This window comes from Mobula hypostoma, chromosome 4, assembly GCF_963921235.1.
Source record: "Mobula hypostoma chromosome 4, sMobHyp1.1, whole genome shotgun sequence".
Lineage (NCBI taxonomy): Eukaryota > Metazoa > Chordata > Chondrichthyes > Myliobatiformes > Myliobatidae > Mobula > Mobula hypostoma.
The window spans coordinates 178,677,700-178,701,024 of record NC_086100.1 but is presented as its reverse complement, the minus strand read 5'-3'; the positions used below and the strand labels follow the sequence as shown (position 1 = coordinate 178,701,024).

The 23,325-nt window shown below is 38.0% G+C and overlaps 1 protein-coding gene across 5 annotated transcripts in view; it reads left to right on the top strand.

Annotated features, from left to right (window-relative positions):
* The window catches only part of ptpra (protein tyrosine phosphatase receptor type A), a 257,136-nt gene extending 236,341 nt beyond the window's left edge, over window positions 1–20,795 (top strand). For 3 of the 5 annotated variants that reach the window (XM_063047091.1, XM_063047093.1, XM_063047092.1), the window contains exons 19-24: window positions 1,727–1,803; window positions 5,433–5,567; window positions 6,186–6,311; window positions 7,974–8,125; window positions 12,187–12,322; window positions 18,602–20,795. In XM_063047091.1, coding sequence (XP_062903161.1) covers window positions 1,727–1,803; window positions 5,433–5,567; window positions 6,186–6,311; window positions 7,974–8,125; window positions 12,187–12,322; window positions 18,602–18,676 — 701 coding nt within the window. In that variant the 3' untranslated portion in view covers window positions 18,677–20,795. The remainder of the gene's footprint in view (window positions 1–1,726; window positions 1,804–5,432; window positions 5,568–6,185; window positions 6,312–7,973; window positions 8,126–12,186; window positions 12,323–18,601) is intronic. The other 2 variants (XM_063047090.1, XM_063047094.1) reach the window with 2 other exon arrangements.
* The last annotated feature ends 2,530 nt before the right edge of the window (window positions 20,796–23,325 follow it).

The following is a 23,325-nucleotide window of genomic DNA, read 5'->3' as shown; positions in this document are numbered from 1 at the left end:
TTTACCTCTCTCTGTATGAAGTTATTTCTCTTCATTGTCCTTAATGGGACCCCTCCCCCCAACCCCTCCTTGTGTCTTAAGATTACTGCTTCTGGACTCCTCTGTCGGCCAAGATAACTTCTCTGCATCCATTTTATTGAGCCTCAAGATATTTTGTAGGTTTCCATGAGATCTCATTCTTCTCAACTTAATAGAATGTAGACCTAGCCTACTTGATCTCTGTTCATATGACAGGTGCTATTCATGGAGCAAACAAAGTGAATCTTTGTTATACTCATTCTATTGCTAGTGCATTTTTTAACTAAAGAAACCCAAATGGTACATAATGCTTCAGATGTAGTCTCACCAAGGCTGTAAATAATATAACTTTGATGTATAAATTATTTCATATTAAAGAACAATATACAGTCTTATATAGCTGCAACATAATTTCCTTAAACTTACAATCAATGCCTAGACCATTGAGGGCAACCATGTGACCATAAGCCACTTTTACCACCTTTACTACTCTGTCTACTTGTGGGGCCATTTTAAATGAACTATAGACTTCAACTGCGAGATCCCTTTGCATATCAGTGCTGGTAGGCATTACCCTTAAATTTGGCCTACTAAAGTGTAACACCTTACACTCACAAACCTTAAACTCCACTCAGCCATTTCTCCACTTACGTCTCTACTGATCTATATGAAGCTGTATCCTTTGATAGCCCTCTATATTGTCCACAACTCCAGCAATCTTTGTGTCATTTGCAATCTAACTAATCCACCCATCTACATTTCTGTCTATTACATATTCATATATCAGCATACCATAAGGGGCCTTGTCAAATGCTTTCTAGGAGCAGCAGTATTTGTTTTTTGATTATGCCATCACCTGTTTTGTCATTTAAATTTCCCTGCCTTTCACTCTATCTTTTCTCATTTTCTTCCCAGCCATGGACATCCCAGCACTATACCACCGCTTTCTCTACAACTCAGAACTATCATTTCTATTTTTTTCTCAATTCTGTTGCAAGCTCATTGATCTGAAATGTTAACTCACTTTTCCTCTTGAAAGATGCTGAATATGTTTTATTTCAGTATTTCATTAAACATGCATTAACAGTGCTGTTACTTTAGTTAGTTAATATATTTGTTAAGCTGTGTGAAAAATCAATCAGGTCCTGGATTTTGGTGCAAACATTTGATGCTCGAGCTGCTGAGTTCCAGCAGTTTGCTTTATGATCTTGGACTAAATATGCGAAACAAACCTTCTTTGCTGCTCAACTTTGCCGCTTTTAGAACCCTCCCCACCACCTGGGGGCAATAACTATCCATATTGAGATCTTGCAACAAATGGACCCCATTCCTTGTGAACTGCTTATCAACAGAGGCAGATGTTGAATTTTGCCACGATAGTGTGTTAGCACAAACTTTGGCCATCTGAGGAAAATGTCATGAAAGATGAAGGCCTCAGACCTGGCAGAAGAAACATGGTCTACCAAGCAACAGAACTTTGCTCTCCTATATACAGCAGGGATATGATCTGCTTACATGATTAGCTACCTCTAATCATGTCTCCACAAAACGCTTTAAATCCTCTGGAAGGATCAGCATTCTCTCCCAGGACAAATACCCAGAAGTAATAAAATTAATGAAAAGTAAATTTGTATAATAAATCTCTATTTTGAATTAATTATGTTAAATTAAATGGATGTTGCAATAACAATGGGCATTTTTCTTGCAGATGAATTTAATCGAGTCATCATTCCTGTAAAGAGAGGCGAAGAAAACACAGATTATGTAAATGCCTCTTTCATTGATGTAAGTGTCTAGAAAAGAACTATTTAGAGCAGCACTAAAAATGGTAAATTCAGGTTTTCAGACAATTACAATCATTAGGGTTTATCTATGTTTTATATTAAAATCAAGAACAAAAGTATTTCTAGGGTGTAATTATTTTATCTAATTTATTTATTATTATACTTTTCACTTGCAATCCTAAGTAACAATTAGAAGAGTGGATATGAATATAAATAATTGCTGAAACTGTTACTTAGTTACTGTTTGCAGATCAATGCATAAATGGGATATATCAGGCATAAAGTCAGTCTGAGGAAATGTTAACCTTGTTCTGGTGCAGGATTTTGACTTAAAAATTCAAAAAATTCTCCTCCTGCCCACCTCAGCCCTGTAAATCATTATATCTTAAGTGCTATCTATTTTGTTTCAAAAATTTCCACCACCTTTACAGGCAATGTTCCAGAAGTTGTTATTTATATTCTTCTAAAAGAAATCCTCTTATCCCCCCGCTCTTGACTTTTGTCCATGCCTTTAAATTCATCACTGCTGCTTATGAATTATCTTCTGATTGGATCATCTTCTCTTGAAGCTTCATGTCCTTCCTAAAGTATGACAGCCAGAATTTGCCACAATATTTCATTTGTGGCCTAGCCATTATTTTATGGCGAATCAGCATAACCTCCATACTTTTGTATTCATTGCGCTAATTATGAAGACTAGGTTCATAAGTATGTTACAATAAACATTTATGTTTTGCAAAACATGCCTGTAACATCTCCTGTGATTTATACACAACTGCACCCAGATCACCCAGTTCCTGTACACTCTCTAGAACTCTGAATTCTCTATATTGAATCTTTGAAATTTTGTGATGTGATTAAAACTGCAATTGACTCACTATTAATTTTGTTTAATATAGCCCAGCATAATATTTAGACATTAGAAATGGAAAGTTAGAGTTCTCATGACCTTTTGATCTAATTAAGACACTGAGAACTTTATAACTTTATTTGTGTTTCTTTTTAGAGTCTGACTAATGATTGCTTTCTTTAATCTTTAATTGTTAGTGTAACTGGTATGTTAATTAGTTTATTAATTAATAGAAATAATCATGACTGACTGCCTTGTAAGCTTAATGTAGAACATGCCAGTTGCATTAAGTAAACAGGAGTTAGTACATATATCTGTATCTTGATAGATTATTACAAGTTTAGGTATGACAGGAAACTTATTAATTGTCTTGTTGAGTTTATTGAATCACAGAACAATACTAGTTTTGCCCTTTTGAAAGAACTATCTAGTTAGTCCTATTTTCTTGCATTCCCTCTCAGTTTCTATTATTCCCCCTTTAGATTTTAATCCAATTAAACTTGAAAACTGTTACTGAATCCATTTCACCCACCTTCAGTCAGTGCATTTTAGATTGTATCTATCCATTACACAAGCTACTTCTCCTCGTTTCACTCTTTGTTTTACATCTGACTACAATATGTGCAAGCTGGTCATCACTGCTTTTGCCACTGGGGATAATTTCTGCTTATTTATGAAGAGTTATTTTGATTTTTAGAAACTGACTTAAATATGTCCTTAAACTACCCTGTTTTAACAGAGGCCAACCTCTTGTTTTTCCAGTCTCCTTTGCAAAATTTCAAATATGGTGCCCAGTAAAATGTAATCAAAATTCTAAAGCCATTTATGAAAGTAACGCAAAATGTTACTGCTTTTGAATACTGTGCTTTTCAGTAAACCCACTGGTTCTGTATGCTTTATTTAATGTTATTTCAATTTGTTTTATCATGGAAAGTGGCGCATACAGCCTTGATGTCTCAATTGCTGAATATACTTTCAAATTACATAATTTAGTTCTTGCTACACTTCATTGCTCTTTTTACCAAAATGTATCTCTCCTCACTTTGATGTTAAATTACATTTGTGGTGTGTCAAGCCCATACTCGTTGGATAAATGTACATTTGAGCTTGTTGATAAAGTTTTCAGGGACCTTCAAAAGTAGCCATGTAAAGTTTATAGACTGAAAAAGCAGCAGCATATAACATTCAGCATAGTTGTGTTTAAGTAGACACTAGAGTGAAAAAACAAGTGGATGAGATACTCTTAAACTGACAACAAATCAACAAAATGAGAACTTGGGGGAAAAAACCTAGAAATGTTCAATTTCATATTTCCCATACCCTTTCTATGCAACGGCCATCAATGAAACAGAATTAAACTTCATTTTAGGTAAATTTAGAGTACCGGGTTTAAAGTATTTTGGTGAAATTGAGACAGTGCTTTAGATAATAATTAGTTTTGAACGCCAATACAGAGAGAGTCTCTGTCCTTTGAAATACGCAGCTAGAAACAGTTTGGAGAAGAGCTGTGAGGTTATTCTCTTTATGTAAAAGACTGAAGCGGATAGAGAAATTAAAAAGGTATAGCTGGAATGAGGTTGAAAGGATGTATAATATGCATCCAACTTGTGTTGAATACTGCATACTAAATATTTTGCAGTGATATTGCACTATAAAACTACCAGTTTTCCTAAATTAACTTAATATTGGAGATCTTGGGAATCTGTTATGTTTTAATTTTGGTTTCTGCTCATGCCCATTAACAGTTGAAAGTTTTCTCAATCCTGTTAGCCTATGGACCAAACTCATGTCTATTTACAAAAATTATTCCCACAGAATCCTCTTATTAAGACACTTTTTATAAATAACAGCATGTAGATACCTATGCAACTACAAAAATGTTTAAATAGATTACGAATAGACAAGTTTTATAATGTATGTGACTCATTACCAAAATAGTTTATTATTGGAAATAAGGCTATGTTAGAGTAATTGGTAATTTCTTTGGAATATGTCTGCATGTTGCAGATGTATTAACCCAAAAGAATGTGTCAGGTTGTGACCTTAAGCTTAAAAATATACAGATAAAAATTAATTAAATTGAAATGTCATGATGCTTAAGAATTGAAATTATTCTCCAGCATATATTTTGTTTGTAAAAGATTTATCATGAAATATTGTCAACCAACAACAATATTTGAAGTGCAGTGGTTGATACTTTCTGACGGTTAGATATTGACTCATATTGCACAGGTACAAGCCCTTTGGTCCATACTGACTATGCTGACCATACTAAACCTATTTATTGGTACTTGGTCTGTAGCCTTCTGTGCTTTGGTGGTCCAAGTGTTCATTTAGATACTTACTATTGTGAGAATTTCTGCCTCTTCTTAGGCAGTGCATCCCAAACTCCAACTCTAGGTTGAAAAATATCTTCCTTGTATCCCACCTAATCCTCTTAATCTTTTATGTTAAATCTCTGGTTATGTACAGTATTTTGTTCCTGTATATGATGCTCATAGTTTTTTACTCCCCTATATCGGGTTTCCACTTGGCCGCCCCTACTCCAAAAGAAACAAATATAAATAGTTATTTTATATATAAGTTGGAATTTAACAATTTTTGCATCAAGTAAGTTTTGCAGGTCAAACGTTTTAGTTGAGATTTATCCTAGAGATTGAATTGTTGGTATAACTATTGAATGTAATTCTAAACAGAGAAGTGTTGAAGGTGCTTTTTAATTTAAGTCCTTTTCTGTAATGCAGGGAAACACCGTTAAGTTTCTTAATTTATATTCCTAGGGATATCGACAGAAAGATTCATACATAGCCAGTCAAGGACCTCTTCAGCATACAATAGAAGATTTCTGGAGAATGATTTGGGAATGGAAGTCGTGTTCCATTGTTATGTTAACAGAATTGGAAGAAAGAGGCCAGGTATATCCTCATGAATGTGTTTCTTATGTTTCTTAAGTGGTATTTTTGGATTTTTCCAGAACAACATAGTGATCCTCACCCCTCATCTGACCCTATCAAAAACATCCCCCTCCGTTCAACTGTGCAAGCCTTTGTCTCCTTTTCAGTTCTGTCAAGGGTCTCTAACCCGAAAAGTGGACTCATTCTTTTCCACATACCTGCTGAATATTTTCAATATTTTTGTTTTTGTTTTAGCAGTCTTCAAATCAAACAGAGGACTTGTTATTTGAATATTTATGTTTGTTTTTAGGTTTACCTGCTCCCTCATTCACTATGAATAAGTGTATGGTAAATTGTGATGTTTTGTGACACTTCATTTGCTGACATTCAGAATATTGTATAAGCACTTGTTCTTGCCCTTGAGTGGTCTGATGTTCAATAGCAAGGGTCGAGTCTTGTCCACTACTCTGGGATACTACATGGATTTCCAAATAGGAAGCAAAAATTCTAAATGAGACCAATAGTAACAGAACCCCTGGTGTGATGGCTGGACCCACATGGAAATCCATCAGAGTTGGTCGTTCTGTGGACAGAGGCCAAGAAGCTAGGTTAAATGGATCACATCTTTTTACATTACAGGAGAAATGTGCACAGTATTGGCCATCAGAAGGAACTGTATCTTATGGCGATATTACAACTGAAATAAAAAAGGAAGAAGAAAGTGAAAGTTACACAGTGCGTGATTTACTGGTGACTAACACACGGGTAAGCTTTAATGTCATTTTATGCCACCATATCCAGAACATATTTATAATAAAATTAGAGCAGAAGTGTGTTTGGAAAGAGAAAGAAATTGGGATAAAGGTCCTTGGCTTCTAATTGGTTATGGCATTATTTTATTCTATTGCTTCTTACAGAATGTCTCTTGAAAATATATTGAACTCTACTACTTTGTTGTTTAATTCTATTCCTTGAAAACAAATTTCAGTTCTTTCTTTCTTTTTCTTTTTCAATCTTTTTATTAGTTTCATAAAGATATAAACATGGCATGGTAGCAGTACAAAGTTTTTGGGAATACGTTGTTATAATTAACATGAGTGATTATAAAGCCAAATAGTACTTAAATGATAAAACTCCCAATCATATAGGATACCAATGAATAATATAAAACAAAGAAAAATATCTAAACAAAAATCATGAAAAAGGAAAAAAAAATATAATAACCCCCCCCCAAAAAAACTAATCTAAACAGAATTAATCAACTAAACTAAAAAAAAAAAGACCTGGGCTGCTTTTACATAGTAAAAAATGGGGGGAAAGAAAACCGTAGTGTCGACGACTCCGTTCCTCTCAACCAACATTACGGAGAAGTAAAATACGTTTGGAAATGGTCAAATTACATCATATGAAAATGCTGAATAAATGGCCTCCAAGTCTTTTCGAATTTAATGGAAGGGTCATAAACAACACTTATAATTTTTTCCAAATTTAAACACAACATAGTTTGTGAAAACCAATGAAATATGGTAGGAGGATTTATCTCTTTCCAATTCAGCAAAATGGATCTTCTAGCCATTAAGGTAAGAAGTGCAATCATCCGACGAGCTGAAGAGGTTAAGTGATTTGATTCTATCATGCTTCAGTTCTTGCTTCCATATTATGGGTTTATTTGCTTGTCCTGAAACTGCTTACAATGATTTTGTTTTATATATTTTTTTATTGGGGGAAAAATAGATTGAGAATTCTCTATTGCTCTCTGTATCTAATATTACATTTTCCACTTGACTTTATGCTCCTCTTCATCCCTTCTTTAGTTGATTTCTCATTTATTAAATTTCATTGGCAGAGGAGTGCATTGTTATTTCTTTTGATCACTGAAGTTCAGAATGTTCTGTTCTGTTTTATAATTTGCTGCCTATTCTAGACCGGCATGAACAACTGTAAATGACAGCATAACAAGATGTCTCCACATATGAAATCTGGACTGTAAAGGAATGCTTTATTTTTGTATTCCATTATTTTTGTCTGTTCATTCATAAAGATGTTTCTATATAAGAAACTGAATGTTTGGTAGCTTTTGAATCATAAAGAATCATAAAGTAACCCAGTATGCAAACAGGCCCTTCAGTTCATTAAGATTGTACCAGCCACCACTATCCTATTTACTGTGATCCTGTTTTATGCCTCCATATTCCCCCTAACCCCTAGATTTTACCACACATAGAGTCACTTTACAGTAGCAAATTAACCTACTGTTCTGCATGTCTTTGGGATGTGGAAGGAAGCAGGAACTCCTAAGGACATTCATTCAGAGGGTAGTATTGAACCTGGGCCACTGGAGCTGTGAGCAGCTGCTCTATTAGTTATGCCACTGTGCCATTTGGTTTTGGGATGGTTTACCCAGCAAAGATTTTTTTTTCCTGCAAGGAAAACAAAGTTCGTCAGATCAGACAGTTTCATTTTCATGGTTGGCCTGAGGTGGGTATTCCTGCTGATGGAAAGGGAATGATCAACCTGATTGCAGCAGTGCAGAAACAGCAGCAGCAGTCAGGAAACCATCCAATCACCGTGCATTGCAGGTAAGCCATAAGCAACTTACAAGTACGCTTTAGATCCAATCTTTCATTTAAAGATTTTACAGCTATGTTGAGAATTCAAAGTGCATTCCTGGGTATGAAGGCACAATTTGAGATATGTAAATTTGCAATTTAAAATTGTCACTGCATGTAACTAAATGATAGTGTTTCTAATTTCTGACGGCTTGGATATTAGGGAAGGAGAAAAATGGTGGTTGTGGAAGAGAAATAACTGTTTCCTTCCATCCAGCTACCATGAAGGAACAGCAACATGATTCCATGTCAGAGTAGTGTGTGAGTCTGAGAGAAACATGTAGGTGCTAGTGTACTCATGTGCCTGAAGCCCTTGCCTACTTGGTGATACAAGTTACAGATATAGAATCTGCTGTTAGAATTGCCTAGTCATGCATATCTAGGATATTTTGACTGAAACCTCCTGTGCCAGTGGTGAAGCCATTGTTTAGGTTGTTGAATTTAAGCTTATTGCTTTGATGGTATGCTGTTGCGTTTCGATAGTTGGAACTGCACTCATCCAGGCAAGTGGAGACCCTTTCTCCTATGGTCTACAATCCTCTGCTATCAGATTGCTTCTTCTCCAGGCTTTGACCTTTCCCGCCCACCTGGCTTCACCTATGATGTTGCAGCTGGCCTCTCCCCTGGAACACACAAACTGTGAAGAGTAATATACCATGGGAACACTTAGAATTGACCATTTTGGCAGGGAAAAAAAGAGAAGCCTATTTTCTAAATGGTAAGATGCTGCAGAGGGTTCTGGTTATCTAAGTGCATGTTCACAAAAGACTACAATACATATATAGTATGTAATTAAGTAAGTGAACAAGTTATTTATTGTAGGGGAGACTGAATACAAAGTGGAGGGTTTATAATTTAATTATATGGGGCACTAATTTACTGTGTTATGGTGCTCTTCTTCTAAAGGAAAGACATTAATGTGTTGGAAGCAGTTGAGAAGGTTACTAGATTATCACTAGGAATGGTTAGATTGACCTATGAGAGAAGGTGTTGAACTGGCTCGGCTTGTGTCCAGGATGGACAGCTTGGTATAATAAAATCAAGTCCAAGTGAATCTTGGGAGGCTGTGGGGAATCCAGAACTAGAGGTCACTGTTGAAACTTTTGAAAAGTAACGGGGTCGTCCAGCGAAGGCAGAGGTGATGGATTTTGCTTTTCCTTTCTGAGGGATGTAAATCTTTGTAATTCTTCCTTAAAGGGTGGTGGAAGAAGAAGGTTTGAATACATTTTAAAGCCAAAGAAGGTAGCTTCTTGATATTTAAGGAGATGAAAATTTGCAGTTGGGAATGCAGAGTTGAGGTTACAGTCAGAATAGCTATCACCTTATTAAATAGCATAGCAGCTCTGAGGAGATGAGTGGGCTATTAGTGTTATAAATGAGGTGAGTGAAGGAAGATGCTTAGAGTCATACTTGCTTTTCAGCTTTGTGTGTGTGTTTTTGTGAATTCCATTGTGTTTCTTTGTTTTGTGAGTGCCTACAAGAAGGTGAGTCTCAAGGTCTGTATGGTATACGTACTTTGATAATAAATTTGAATTTTGAACCTTTCTTTTATTAAATGCAATCGTGAGCAATAGCCAAATCAGAAATTCTGATCAAGTCAACTAGTTCCCAAAGAGAACTCTGATAGGCCAATCAGATGGTTCACTGCTGCTCAGCGACAGAACACAAAAAAAATCATATGTACAATTAAGAAATATTAAAAAATAGTAGAAATACTGGAGACATGATGATCATGATGAAGTTTGCTGGAGAGAGACATTTAAGACATTTATACACACGCTGTTCTCCATAATTCAGGGATTGAAGGATAAGGTTGCAGGGTGACAAAACGTGGCAGGAGCACTTGGAACTAAAAACTCATCCCTACCGGGAGAAAACAGCACCTGTTCTTTCCGCACTGTTCTCCAGCAGTTTGAGGATTAAGTTCAGCCAGAACATAGCTCACAAGTGCTCTTAAAAGTCAGGTATTAACCCTACCTACCAACAACCAAACATTGCCATCCTGGTCCCCTTCATGCTAGCTTATGAAGAAGCATGTGTCTTCCCTCCCAGATAGGTGTTTGTGCTCTCGACTCTTGAAGGCTTGGACCCCATCGTTGCAGATATTTCCAACCACAGCATCTGGAAGACTGTTCCAAATTCTGATAGCACAGTGAACGAAGCTTCTATCCAGTGTGCATCAGGCATAGAAACAGCATGAGCAGGCATCGATAAACTTGATCGTGTGGTGCGTCGTCTCTCATAAGCTGAAGGCAGCATAGTGCGAAGGTCTGCAGGGCTGTGACTGGTAGCTGTGGCTTCATCTACACCTATAATCCTGAGAGCCTTTCTTTGATGAAATCAAGTTGGCTGAGGACACTCTGTGAGGCATTCATCCATGATAAGCAGGCATACTCCATAATACTTTGTACCTGGGCTTTGTAAACCGTGATTCTGCCCTCTGTCTAGTTTAGATGCTACTTTCCGTAGAGCTCCAAGCCTTTGTCCAGCCTGGTTTGAAATAGTGGAAAGATGTTTATCCCACACCAACTTGCTGTCAATATTAACACTGAGGATCACTAGCTCCTTCTTTAAATCCATCTTGCAGTTCCCAAAATACAGGTCGGGGTTAGATGGATTCCTCTTCCTAGACATCACCATCGCCTTGCACTTAGTAGACTCAAAGGTGACATTCCAGTCGTCTGCTCAGGCTTTCATCCTGTCAAGATCCCTATTCATGTCTGCTGCCACTATATTACTCTCTCCTGCTCTAATTGGTGCAAATAGTGTGGAGATCACCGTACAGGTATAGCTCGTTACTGCATGCATCAACCAAGTCGTCAATAAAGATGGAAAACAGAAGTGGCCCAAGTATTGAACCCTGTGGTACAGATGCATTGATGGTTGAAAAATTAGAAGCCTGACCAGAGATAACAACTTTCATGGTCTGTCCATGAAGGTAGCTCTGCAGCCATCTAAGCAGCTTTCCAGATATTCCTTTGGATCTCAGCTTAACCCAGAGTCCATTATGCTAGACCTTGTCAAATGCTCCTTTGATATCCAGGGCTATGACACACACTTCTCCACCTTTGTCTAAGAAGGTGTTCCACGTTTGAGATAAGGTGGTGAGGAGATCAGCTGTACTGTGATCAGGTTGAAATCAATACTGCCTACTTGAAATTAAGTTCTTATGGAGTAGGTGGTTCTGAACTTGTTTGTGGACTGCTGCTTCCATTACCTTGCTGATGACGCTGAGTAAGGATATGGGGCGGTAATTTGTAGGATCAGGTCTGGAATCCCGCTTGTGTACTGGTGTTACTGATGCTATTTTCCATTGTCCTTGGAATACACCACTCGAGAAGCATAGCTGGAAGAGGCAGCAGAGAGGACTTGCAAGTTCTGCACTGCTTTCCTTTAAGACCCTAGATGGAATCTGGTCAGGGCCAGATGCTTTATCAGGCTGAAGCTGTTGCATAATTTTCCTGATGTCTTTAGGTTTGAAGATGATTTTGTTCAGCGAGATGGTAGTAAGCTGCTTGACATCTGGTGACTGGTCATTAACATTTGTGAGCTGACATTTATCTGCAAAAGTCTGACAGAAAACATTGGCCTTATCCTTTGCTGTTGTATGTACAGACCTATTGTGCTCAATGGCAGGGATGTCAGAGTGGCCTGTTCTTCCAGAGAGGGAGTTCACTTTGCAGCCTTTAACCATTTCATACACTAAATCATCTGGAATTTCTCAAGTTATATAAAGGATAAGACACAGTTAATCAGGAAAACACAAGAAGTGGAAAAAGAAAGGAGAGGCAGAAACATATGCACCCACAAAAAGATGACCGCAAGTCACAAATAACATCATTTTAAATCATACATCAATAATTTCTGATACTTTGGTGATAAAAGGTAATTAGCAGTAAACTGCGTGCTTGTGGAATTGCACAAATAAAAATGAAGTTAGGGGATTGAGCAAGGATCAAATTGAATCAGACAGGCACCTCCCATTTTAAACCAGTATATTTATTTTTAATTCATGCTTCGTATTCTTACAGTGCTGGAGCCGGAAGGACAGGAACTTTCTGTGCCCTGAGTACTGTTTTGGAAAGGGTGAAGGCTGAGGGTATCTTGGATGTATTTCAGACAGTAAAGAGTCTACGGCTACAGAGACCACATATGGTCCAGACACTGGTAAGTGTTGTTTACTAAACAACAATGGTAGTATGATCCACTCAGAAACTTAAGCTAGTCCCTACTGCTTATTCAATTGAATATCCCTCCATTCTCTGCATATTTATGTGTTTGTCTAAGAGCCTATTCATCACCTTAATCATATTTACCTTCATTACTACTCCTGAGAGTGCATTCCAGACACCCTCTGCTCTCTGTGTAAAACAAAATTATTCTTACACTTCTCCTTTGAGATTACACCCTCTCACCTTAAGAACATGCCCTTTAGTATTACATGTTTCAACTCTGCGGAGAATGATACCAGCTGTCTGTGACCCTCATGATCTTATAAATTTCTATCAGGCCTCTCCTCAACCTCTGCCGCTTAGAAAACAACCCTTGATTGTTCAGCCTCTCATCATAGCGTGTGCCCTCTATTTCAAGTAACTAGCTTGTAAATTATTTCTGCACTTTCTCCAAAGCCTCGATATCCTTCCAATAATGGGGTGACCAAAATTGAACACAGTTGTCCAGATGAGGCCTAAACAGAGTTTAATAAAGTTGCAACATAACATCTTGACTCTTGAACTCAGTGCCTCAACTAATAATAGCAAGTATGCCATATACCTTCACTACTCCATCAGGTAGTGCAGCCATTTTCAGAGAGCTATGGGCTTGGCTCCCAAGATCCTTCTGTACGTCAGTGCTTTTAAAGGTCCTGCCATTAACTCTGTATTTTCCCTTTATATTTGATCTCCCAAATTGCAACACCTCACACTTGGCTGGGTTAAGGCTATCTGCCATTTCCCTACCGATATCTGCAACTGAGCTATACCTCATTGTATTCTTTGGCAGTCTTCTATACTATTCACGTTGCCACCAGCTGAGCTTACTGACTTACCAATCCACATTTTCATCCCAGTAATTTACATTTATCACAAGCAGCAGAAGTCCCTGCAGAGCATCACTATTCACAAACGTCTGGCCAGAATAAGTCCCACTGACCATTATCCTCTGTTGTCTTCCATATGCAAGCCAATTCCGAATCCAGATGGCCAAGTCACCATGGAACCCATGCATTTAAATCTTTTGGATGTGCCTAGCATGTGGGACTTTGTCAAATGCCTTACTAAAATCCACGTAGGCAACATCTACAGCTCTCATTTCATGTATCACCTTTGTCACCTTCTCAAAAAAACTCCAAGTTAGTCAGGTATTTCTTGCCCTCCACAAAGCCATACTGACTAGTAAACATGAGATTCTTCAGATGCTGGAAATCCAGAATAACACACAAAATGTGGGAGGAACTCAGCAGGTCAAGCAGCATCTATGGAGAGGAATAAAGATTTGGTGTTCATTATCCATGGTTCTCCAAATGCTCATAAATCCTATCCATACAAATGCTATCCAGCTGCTTCCCTGCCACTGCTGTGAGACTCACCTGTCTATAGTTTCCAGAATTATTCATATTTCCCTTCTTAAGTAATGGAACCACATTAACTTCTTGCCAGTCCTTCAGGACCTTACTTCTAGCTGGAGACGACACAAGGATTTTGGTGAAGACCTTTGGAACCTTGTTTCTTATCTCAGTCATTACCAGGGGTATTACCCATCACACCATGGCAACATATCCAATGTATGTTATTCAGGAGACCCAGCACTGTCTCTTGCTTAAAATCTCAAACTGCCCTAGCATGCTTCACACAGATCTCACTGTCTTTCACATCCTCCTTTGTAAATACCAACTCACTCATTTATGACCCCACCCACCTCCACTGCCTCAAATCACATGTTCTCTCTCTTATCCTTGTTGTCCTTCCCTTTTCCTCATTATCTTTTTGCTCTTAATGTAGATGTAGAATGCCTTGGGGTTCTCTTTAATCCTTCTTGTCAAGGACCTTTCTTGCCTCCTCCTGGTTCTCCTTATTCTCATCTTGAATTCACAAGAACAGAAACTATCCAAATTAATTAGTTTTAATTAGGTCAGAAGCATTTGATGGTTTAGAAGCAACACAATCTTAGAACTTTTTTCTGTTAGTACTCTCAGAAACTTTGTATTTATTAACAAGAAAAAAAGCACTTGCCTATAAGCAAAATGTACTTTTTGCCCCCTATGTTGAATGATACAGCAAATATTTTTTGTGAACTTTAAGACCTTAGTTATAGTGGACAAGTGTTTCTATCTGCAAGTCAAACCAAATGGGTAAAGTCCTGTTATTCTTTTAAATGCTATGTTGCTCCTTTTGGTATTTTGTAGCTATTACATTTACAGTGGTACTAAAGGCTTTTAATAGATTAAGAGATCTGTTACTTGTTACAATAAAATATGTTTAAACACATTGTACATCACAAAGTCCAGTGATAAATGTTGTTTGACTAATGGAGCTGTCATTCTTCTACCCACAGTGGATTCCACAAATAGCATCCAGATGATTGATGTTTTTTTCTTGGTTATGGTTGTTAAGATAATGTTTGTCATAATGTCTTGCAATCTCCCAGTTCTTTAATAATGCTATTAAATGTTTTCTGTTCAGCTGAAATACTAGATCAGGACCTTCAGTTTAATGTCTAAGCAATGAAACAAATCTTTGACAGTTACATCAAAAACAATATGTAGATAGCCCTACTAGAGAAATGAAGCAGGCCAGGTAATTGAAGTGTCAGTGGGAGCAGCACTGTAGGACGTCACCATAATGCTATTAATTTAAAGTAGTTATTGAAAAAGATAGGGTTGGTCCATCAGTTAAAAGTCCTACATTGAAGCAAGGCAAATTTTGAAGGCATTAGACAGGGCAAATATTGACTGACAGAGGCTGCAGGTAAAAGGGGTAACTGGCAAATAGTAAGCTTTTAATTCTGAGTTACAGAATGTTCAGAGACAGCACCCTGAGAACCCTGCTTGACAAAGAACTTTGAGGCTCTGCTGAAGGAAAAGGAGGCATATTACAGGTATATGCAGCTGGGTTCAAGCGACTCCCTTGAGGAGGATAAGAGATTTAAAAGTTCACAATGTGGGAAATAAGGATGGCAAAAAGAGGTTCTGGCAGATGAGGTAAAAGGGAACCCTTGGGGATCCTACAAGTGTGTTGCAAGCAAAAAAAAATTAATTAGAGAGAATATAACATCTCCCTTCAAAGTAGTTATCTATGTGTGGAGCCGTAATGATGGGTGAGATTTTAAATAAATATTTCCCACCTGTATTTACTGTGGAGAAGGTCATGGAAGTTAATGAATTAAGCACCTTAAAACTATGCTCCCCCGTGTTAGCCATTTCAACCCTGGGAAAAAGCCATCATTGCCCTTCATAGTCTTATATACCTCTATCAGGTCACTTCTCATCCTCCTTCGCTCCAAGGAGAAAAGTTCACTCAACCTATTCTCATAAGGCACGCTGTCCATTTCAGGCAACATCCTTGTAAATATCCTCTGCACTCTCTCTATAGTATCGACATCGTTCCTGTAGTGAGGTGACCAGAACTGAATACAGTACTCAAAGTGGGATCTAACTAAGGTCTTGTATAGTTGTAACATTACCTCATGGCTCTTGAACTCAGTCCCATGGTTGATGAAGGCCAACACACCATACGCCTTCTTAACAACATTGTCAACCTGTGCTGCAGCTTTGAGTGTCCTGTGGACGTAGACCCCAAGATCTAGCTGATTCCCCACACTGCCAAGAGTCTTACCATTAATATCATATTCTGTTCCGAAATGAACCACTTCACACTTGTCTGGGTCTACTTCAAGAAAGGCTGCAAGGAAGAGCCAGGAACCTACAGACCAATGAGTCTAACATCAGTGGCGGAGAGATTACTGGAAGGGATTCTGGGGACAGAATCCACCAGCATTGGAAAGGCAAGGACAAATAGGGGATAGTCAACATGGCTTTGAGTGTGGAAAATCATGATTCCTAAATTGATTGAGTTTTTTGAAAAGTTGACCAAGAGAATTGATGAGACGTGGTCTACAGATACTTTAACAAAGACCTTGACAAGGATAGGCTGCTTTGAAAGGTTAAGTCATATACAATCTAAGGTAAGCTAGCCAACTGGAGTTCAGAAGGTATGGGGTTTTAGGTGGAGTGGGGGAGGGAATACATGTTTATAGTCAGGAGCATGTCATTACTAGGCAGATGGAAATCTTAGATATCTGGGGTTATGAGGAAGGATAAATCACCAGGACTGTATAAGATCTGTCTCAGAATATTATGTGAAATTAGTGAAGTGATTGTTGAGACCAGACAGAGATTTTTGTATCATTGTTAGACATAGGCAAGGTACCAGAAGGCGGGAGCATATAAAAGGAGCCACAGGAGTTAGCCAAATATCCGAAGGCCATGAGCCATATGTTAGTGGAAGTGAAATTGCCATTTTGGGAGAAATCATGTCTTGCAATCTTGATTTAGACTTCTTAAGGAGGTAACAAAGGAGATTGTTAAAGACAGGGCAGTTGATGTCTGTATGAACTTTAGTAAAGCATTTGACAAGGCTGATCTAGAAGGTTAGGGACATTGGATCCAAGGCAAGCTGGCTAATTGAATCCAAAATTGGCTTGGTTTAGGAGACAGAGGGTAGTGATGAAAGGATGTTTTTCTGATTGGACGTTTGTGATTAGTGGTGGGTCACTAATTTATAAGTAAATTTTACTTTTATAGAGTAGTTATTAACAAGAATATGCTGCCGGGGAGATGTTGGAATCAGATACCATTACAATGTTTGAGGGGCATTTAGGCAGACATTTAAATAGGCAAGGTGGAGGCAGTGTCCTAATGTGGCTAAATGGGATTAATCTAGATGGGCAGAGAGATCATGTGGTGGACCAAAGAGCCTGTTTCTGTGCTATACAACTTTATAACTCTGCCTGCTGTTCAGGAGTGTGCATGTTAATACACCAGGCATTATCATGTACATCAACTCAAGGAAATAAGGAATCCTGCCAATTTTTCAGCTTAGGATAAAACATTTTGTTGGGATTAACCAACTTGTTTTTCTTCCTCTTGTCCCAAGCCAATCAACTGTCCAGCTCTTGGCTCCATCCCTCCCCCTCTTGTCTTCTCCTATCATTTTGGATCTCTCCCTCCCCCTCCCACTTTCAAATCTCTTACTAGCTCTTCTTTCAGTTAGTCCTGACGAAGGGTCTCAGCCCGAAACCTCGACTGTACCTCTTCCTAGAGATGCTGCCTGGCCTGCTGCGTTCACCAGCAACTTTTGTGTGTGTTGTTCAGAATTGTGTCCTAGTTTTGATTGAAAGTTTATTCAGCCTTTGTCATTTGTAGTTGTATGCAAAATCAGGCCCTGTGTCCCTGATTGCTCTAAGCCTTCATTAAAAAAATTCTAATCCTCCAGCTGTCCGTTTCAATAGGTACATTTAATGTCAGAGAAATGTATGCAGTATACATCCTGAAATTCTTTTTCTTCGCAAACATCCACAAAAACAGTGCCCCAAGGAATGAATGACAGAACCCCAAAGCCACCCCCACAGTTCTCCCCTCCCAAGCACAAGCAGCTGCAAGGCAACACCCTCCCCCCCAGCAAAGATGCATCAGCACCCTCCACCGTCAGTAAAGACACAGACTTGCAGTACCCCAAAGACTACTCGTTGACCCAGTAATTTGACATACCACAGGCTCTCTCTCTCTCTCCCCCCAATAAGGGAAGAAGAGTTGTCCCTGTTTCACAGCAAGAGGGGAGACATAACAAACAATTCCAGATTTATGATGTTAAAAGTCTGTTGCAATGCTTTTTCCGAGCTCTGCGCCCAGAGAGTTGGCCCCAGAAAGTCTCAGGTCTCTGGACACACAGCCCAAAGCAGCCTGTTGCTCCTGATGTTCTATGTCCTCCCGCGACGCCTCACCCTGAAGGCGCGCTGGGCTTCCAGGCTGCGTCGTTGGGATATCAGAAAGCGTCTGGTTGTGAGGCCCTGAGAGCTGGTTCCATTTCCACAAAGAACCAAAGTCAGAGTGTGCTCCAGGTCAGGATCTTCAAAAGAACCTTGAAAAGGGAAAACGAGAGATATAAAGATAGAAATAGAGTTGTTTCCGAAGATGCAAGCAAAGGAGTCGCCGTTTAGCGCCATCATCACTCCGCTCCACCTCTCTAAATTTGCTGCAGCACAAATTTAGTAAAACATTTTTCACTATTGGATGATATATTTAGTAAATGTTGGAAGCTGGCATGACATTGATTGTTATTTTAGTATTCTTTTACTTGAAATTTATGGTTCAAAATATATATGTTTTAAACTAACGTTTTTGATAATATCAATGAACTACAACAAATAAATTATTATTTCCTGTTGCAGGAACAGTATGAATTCTGCTACAAGGTTGTGCAAGAATATATTGATGCATTTTCGGATTATGCTAACTTCAAATGAAAAATGGCCTTCATAATATTTTGTAATATTCTATTTGTTAATATACTGAAACTCGTGTACATATCTTAAGGGTTTTAGAGGTTGGTACCATAAAGCTTTCATATTAGCTTGAGATTTTTTATGTCGCAGATGGTTAGCATATTAGTCTCAGTTAAGCAATTTTATTGAGTAATGTGGCCTGATGTTTGGATTAATGTTGATGAGATTTATTTAGTAGCTGCTTCAAAGGGTATTCATTTGAATTCAAAGGAAGAAGGACATGATTTTTTTTTAAAAAGGCATCACTACAATATCTGTGGTGTTGCTCAGTTGCTGTCCTCAGATCGGATGTATTGTTGCCAGTGCTTTCTGTTATCTCACCTATGACAAGTAATCAAGTTTGAAATACCCTTCTGTCATTAACCGATCAGTGCCATTTAGATGTCATACCCTTTACTTGGACCATTCTCCTTCTCAGGCATTTAGCAACTTTGTAATTGTACACTTTATATTTTCAATCTCATACCATTTTATTTATCTGATTTGAGGTGGAAACAGTACTTTATTGAGTTATGTAGATAGCCAAAGCGACTTCAGAAACGCTTAATGTGCTACTATATTGTAGAGATGCTGACCTGTAAAGGGAATACAATAAGAAAATACTGCTTTTAAAAAAAGCTTTTTTTTGGTGTGGAGCCTACATTGGCTGAACTGAAAAGTACTGGATATCCTACCTGCATTATTTTTCCACATATCCCAAAATCTGTGTAATGTCCAGGTTTAATTATAAGTAACTTTGGTCTTGTAAAATAAACACATCTCTCTAACTGTTTTTGCATTAAAATACATGGGACTTGTTATAAAGTTCTGTACGAATTTAAAAAAAAGTGAGCTTTGGGAAATAAATTTGGAAATAAATTCTAGGACAATATAAAAGAATATTCTTTAGCCAAAGCCACTATGTACTGTACATATGAGCTGTAACTTGAAGGGTATTGGATTGTTTGTTATATATGTTTTTAAAATCTACTTGTTTGAGCTTTTGTCTTAATAAGTGGAAAAGTAACTGAAATACTCTGTTGGATGTTTTAAAGATGTGAAAGATTTGTCTGGGATTACCATCATCCCTGAATCACTGCTGCCCCATTTCCTAATTTTATTCCCCAATTAACACTCACCTTTGTGCAAAAGGTGGGCAAAATTATGTTAGTAACTTGCACAAGATGGGGGGTGGGGTGACAGAAAGAAGAGTTCAGTGATTCACATTATCGTATGTGTCAAATCTGGACCAAATATAATCAGATTATTGTTTCAAAAAATCTCAATTTAGTTTTAAAATTAATAATTGTTTTAAAAAGAATAGTTGTTAAATGTCTTTAGTTAGTCATTTGCTCCTAACAATTATATTTTTTCTTAAAATGTACAAATAACTGCAATTTCTTAACCTGTATTTATTTTTTTATGATGAGGAGAAAATTTGGTGGATTTTTTTAATTTTATCTTTTAGTAGTTTAGGAGCACTCATTGTTAGGTAATCTAAAGTTGAGTCATTGTTTGTGAAAATAACTTACATAATGACCTGTACAACATACAGTGCACAGTCCCATTAAGTTATTTGAAATTTTGATCATATCACATTTTGGAAAACATGGCACAGCTGTTTACCAGGTTCTCCAGTAGTGCATTCAGTAGATAGACTATGGTAATTTACTATATATGTTATATGGATTTAATGTCAACTGCCTACCTTCAGTAATTCTGATATCACTGACCACACTAGTATAAATGGGTATTGTCTGAATCCCTGACTCTTGAAACTTTGGTATTTTGGGACAATGGCTAAACTACAGTTATAATCAGAATAAATGTGCTCATTAAAAAAAGGTTCATTTGCTTCTCTTTTGTTTAGTTTGAATAAATTAATAGATATAAACTTTCTTTGAGAGTTTGAAGATTTTTGTCACCTCACTGCATAGGGTTGCAATGTAAAGAGCCTTCTATATTTCTCATATCTTCACAAATCTCACATCTGATTTATACCTGCTAACAATGACTGGTTTAAACAAAATATAAATTGAATACCTTCCTGTTCACAGATTCTGTCACTGTATTTATAAATTAGTCAATGTTAGGGAAACATTTTCTCCCTTTCAGAAGTATTTTATGGAGCTCCTGAGTTGATGGTCAACCAAATGAAGGCACCTATGTGTCAAGTTCAATAAATGGAACAATCAATAAAATAACAACACTGCAGCACTCCTGCAGTTTTGTAGTTCGTTGTAAATTTTCGGCTGAGAGGATCTGTATTGCTTGAATTTGATGGGAGGTTTGTGTTAGGGAAATTAATTTGCTAAGAATGTTTGATTAAAGTTGGTCACAAGTAAATTAGACATAGACTTTGAAGTAGAGAGATTTATTCACGGTATTGAGGGGAGTGGAGCTGCTAATGGTGGGTTTCAAACTCCAAATAGTACAGGGAGCACAGATCCTTTTATACATTGATCGAAACGCAAAGGCTGTTCTTTCTTTTGTGTTGAGCTACACCCAGAGCAACAATCAAAAATTAAAAATTTAGTCCTGTGAACAACTTCATATTAACAGACAGTTTGTCTCATGTCCTTGAGGCTAATTCTTACAAGACAAGCAACTGCAAGTGTTTATTCTAAGACCTGCTAAAAATCAGGGCCATATCTCACAAACTAACTGGTTTCCATACTCAAAAGCCAATATGAACTCTTTGTCTATCAAAATCTTTAACTCACAATCTTTTCCCTTCACAATGTCCTCCTTTTTCATTGCAAGATCAACTATAGTAAATGGGGCCTCGTAACCCAGCGGTGGGGTCTCATTATTAAACATTCCTCTGTATTATTCTCTGGGTCATAAGTATCAGCGTTAACTCAAGGAAGCATAGAAACAGGGCGATTCGTTAAATGGGTAGGTTGCACATCTGAATCAAGAAGTGAAAACACACACTATTACTATACTGATAGTAATTCCATAACATACTACCATTCCCCACCAACCACCAAAGATGTTCCCAAAGAGCCCCCGACCCGCAGGAGGGTATAGTCATGCAATTTGCGTATCTGTTTTACACTTCTCTGAATATAGTTGGCCTAGTGGATTATGTTTTCAGATTCATCAGGAAGATAGGTACAACATTCCTGTCCTATAACAGCACACACTCGTCCTTCTCAGCTAAAATAAAGTCTAAGGCATCCTGTTTTACAGGGCCACGGTTTGAGTGGTGACTACATCAGCAATAAATAACTATTATAAGCACAGATGAGTCCAGACGCTAAGGCAATGAAGCAAACAAGGCCATATATTGTTAGCCACTTAATTTCCCTTCAGTTTTCCTCCTTTTTCAGTACTCCGGAAGAGAAGGCTGATACAGTTTACACTTGGTTCTGTGCACCCATTTGGCCTTGCCTTGTACCTTAACTGCTGCTAGCAGCACTTTATAGGGTCCCTTCCACCTGCGGGGTGGGGGGGGGGGGGGAGAGAGGGAGAGTCTTTTCCAGTGATTTAATATATACATAATTGCCTGGCTTAAACAAATGTTTATTTCCCTCCCCAGGTATGGGCACTTGTAAAATGGGGTCTAGAACCCATGTGCATAGGTCTTCCCATCAATACTTCAAAAGGGGTCAATCTGGTGATCCTGTTAACATGTTTTCTCAAGGTATACAGAACATTCAGCAGTGCCTCAGGTCATTTCAAGCCTGCCTCTAGGCATACTTTGACCAGAGTGTCTTTCAGTATTCCATTCATGCTTTCCACTAATCCCAATGATTGTGGTTGGTAGGGTACATGTCACTCCCAGGAGAATCCCAGAGCTTGCCCCAATGCTTTAGTTAATTTCCCTATAAAGTGTGTTCCTCTTTCACTATTAAACTTACAAGGAATTCCAAATCAGAATCAGGTTTATTATCAGCAGCATGTGTCGTCAAATTTGTTAACTTAGCAGCAGCAGTTCAATGCAATATATAACATAGAAGAAAAAAATAAAATAATAAATAAATCAATTACAGTATACATATATTGAATAGATTAAACTCGTGCAAAAATAGAAATAATATATATTTAAAAAGTGAGGTAGTGTTCAAGGGTTCAAAATCCATTTAAGAATTGGATGACAGAGGGGAAGAAGCTGTTCCTGAATCGCTGGGTGTGTGCCTTCAGGCTTCTGTACCTTCTACCTGATGTTAACAGTGAGAAAAGGGCATGCCCTGGGTGCTGAAGGTCCTTAATAATGGACACTGCCTTTCTGAGACACCGCTCCTTGAAGATGTCCTGGGTACTTTGTAGGCTAGTACCCAAGATAGAGCCAACTAAATTTACAACCCTTGCAGCTTCTTTCGGTCCTGTGCAGTAGCGACCGCCCCCCCCCCCCCACCATACCAGACAGTGATGCAACCTGTCAGAATGCTCTCCACGGTACATCTATAGAAGTTTTTGAGTGTATTTGTTGTCATACCAAATCTCTTCAAACTCCTAATGAAGTATAGCCACTGTCTTGCCGCCTTTATAACTACATCGATATGTTGGGACCAGGCTAGGTCCTCAGAGATCTTGATCTTGACACCCAGGAACTTAAAACTGTTCACTCTCTCCACTTCTGAACCCTCTGTGAGGATTGGAATGTGTTCCTTCATCTTACCCTT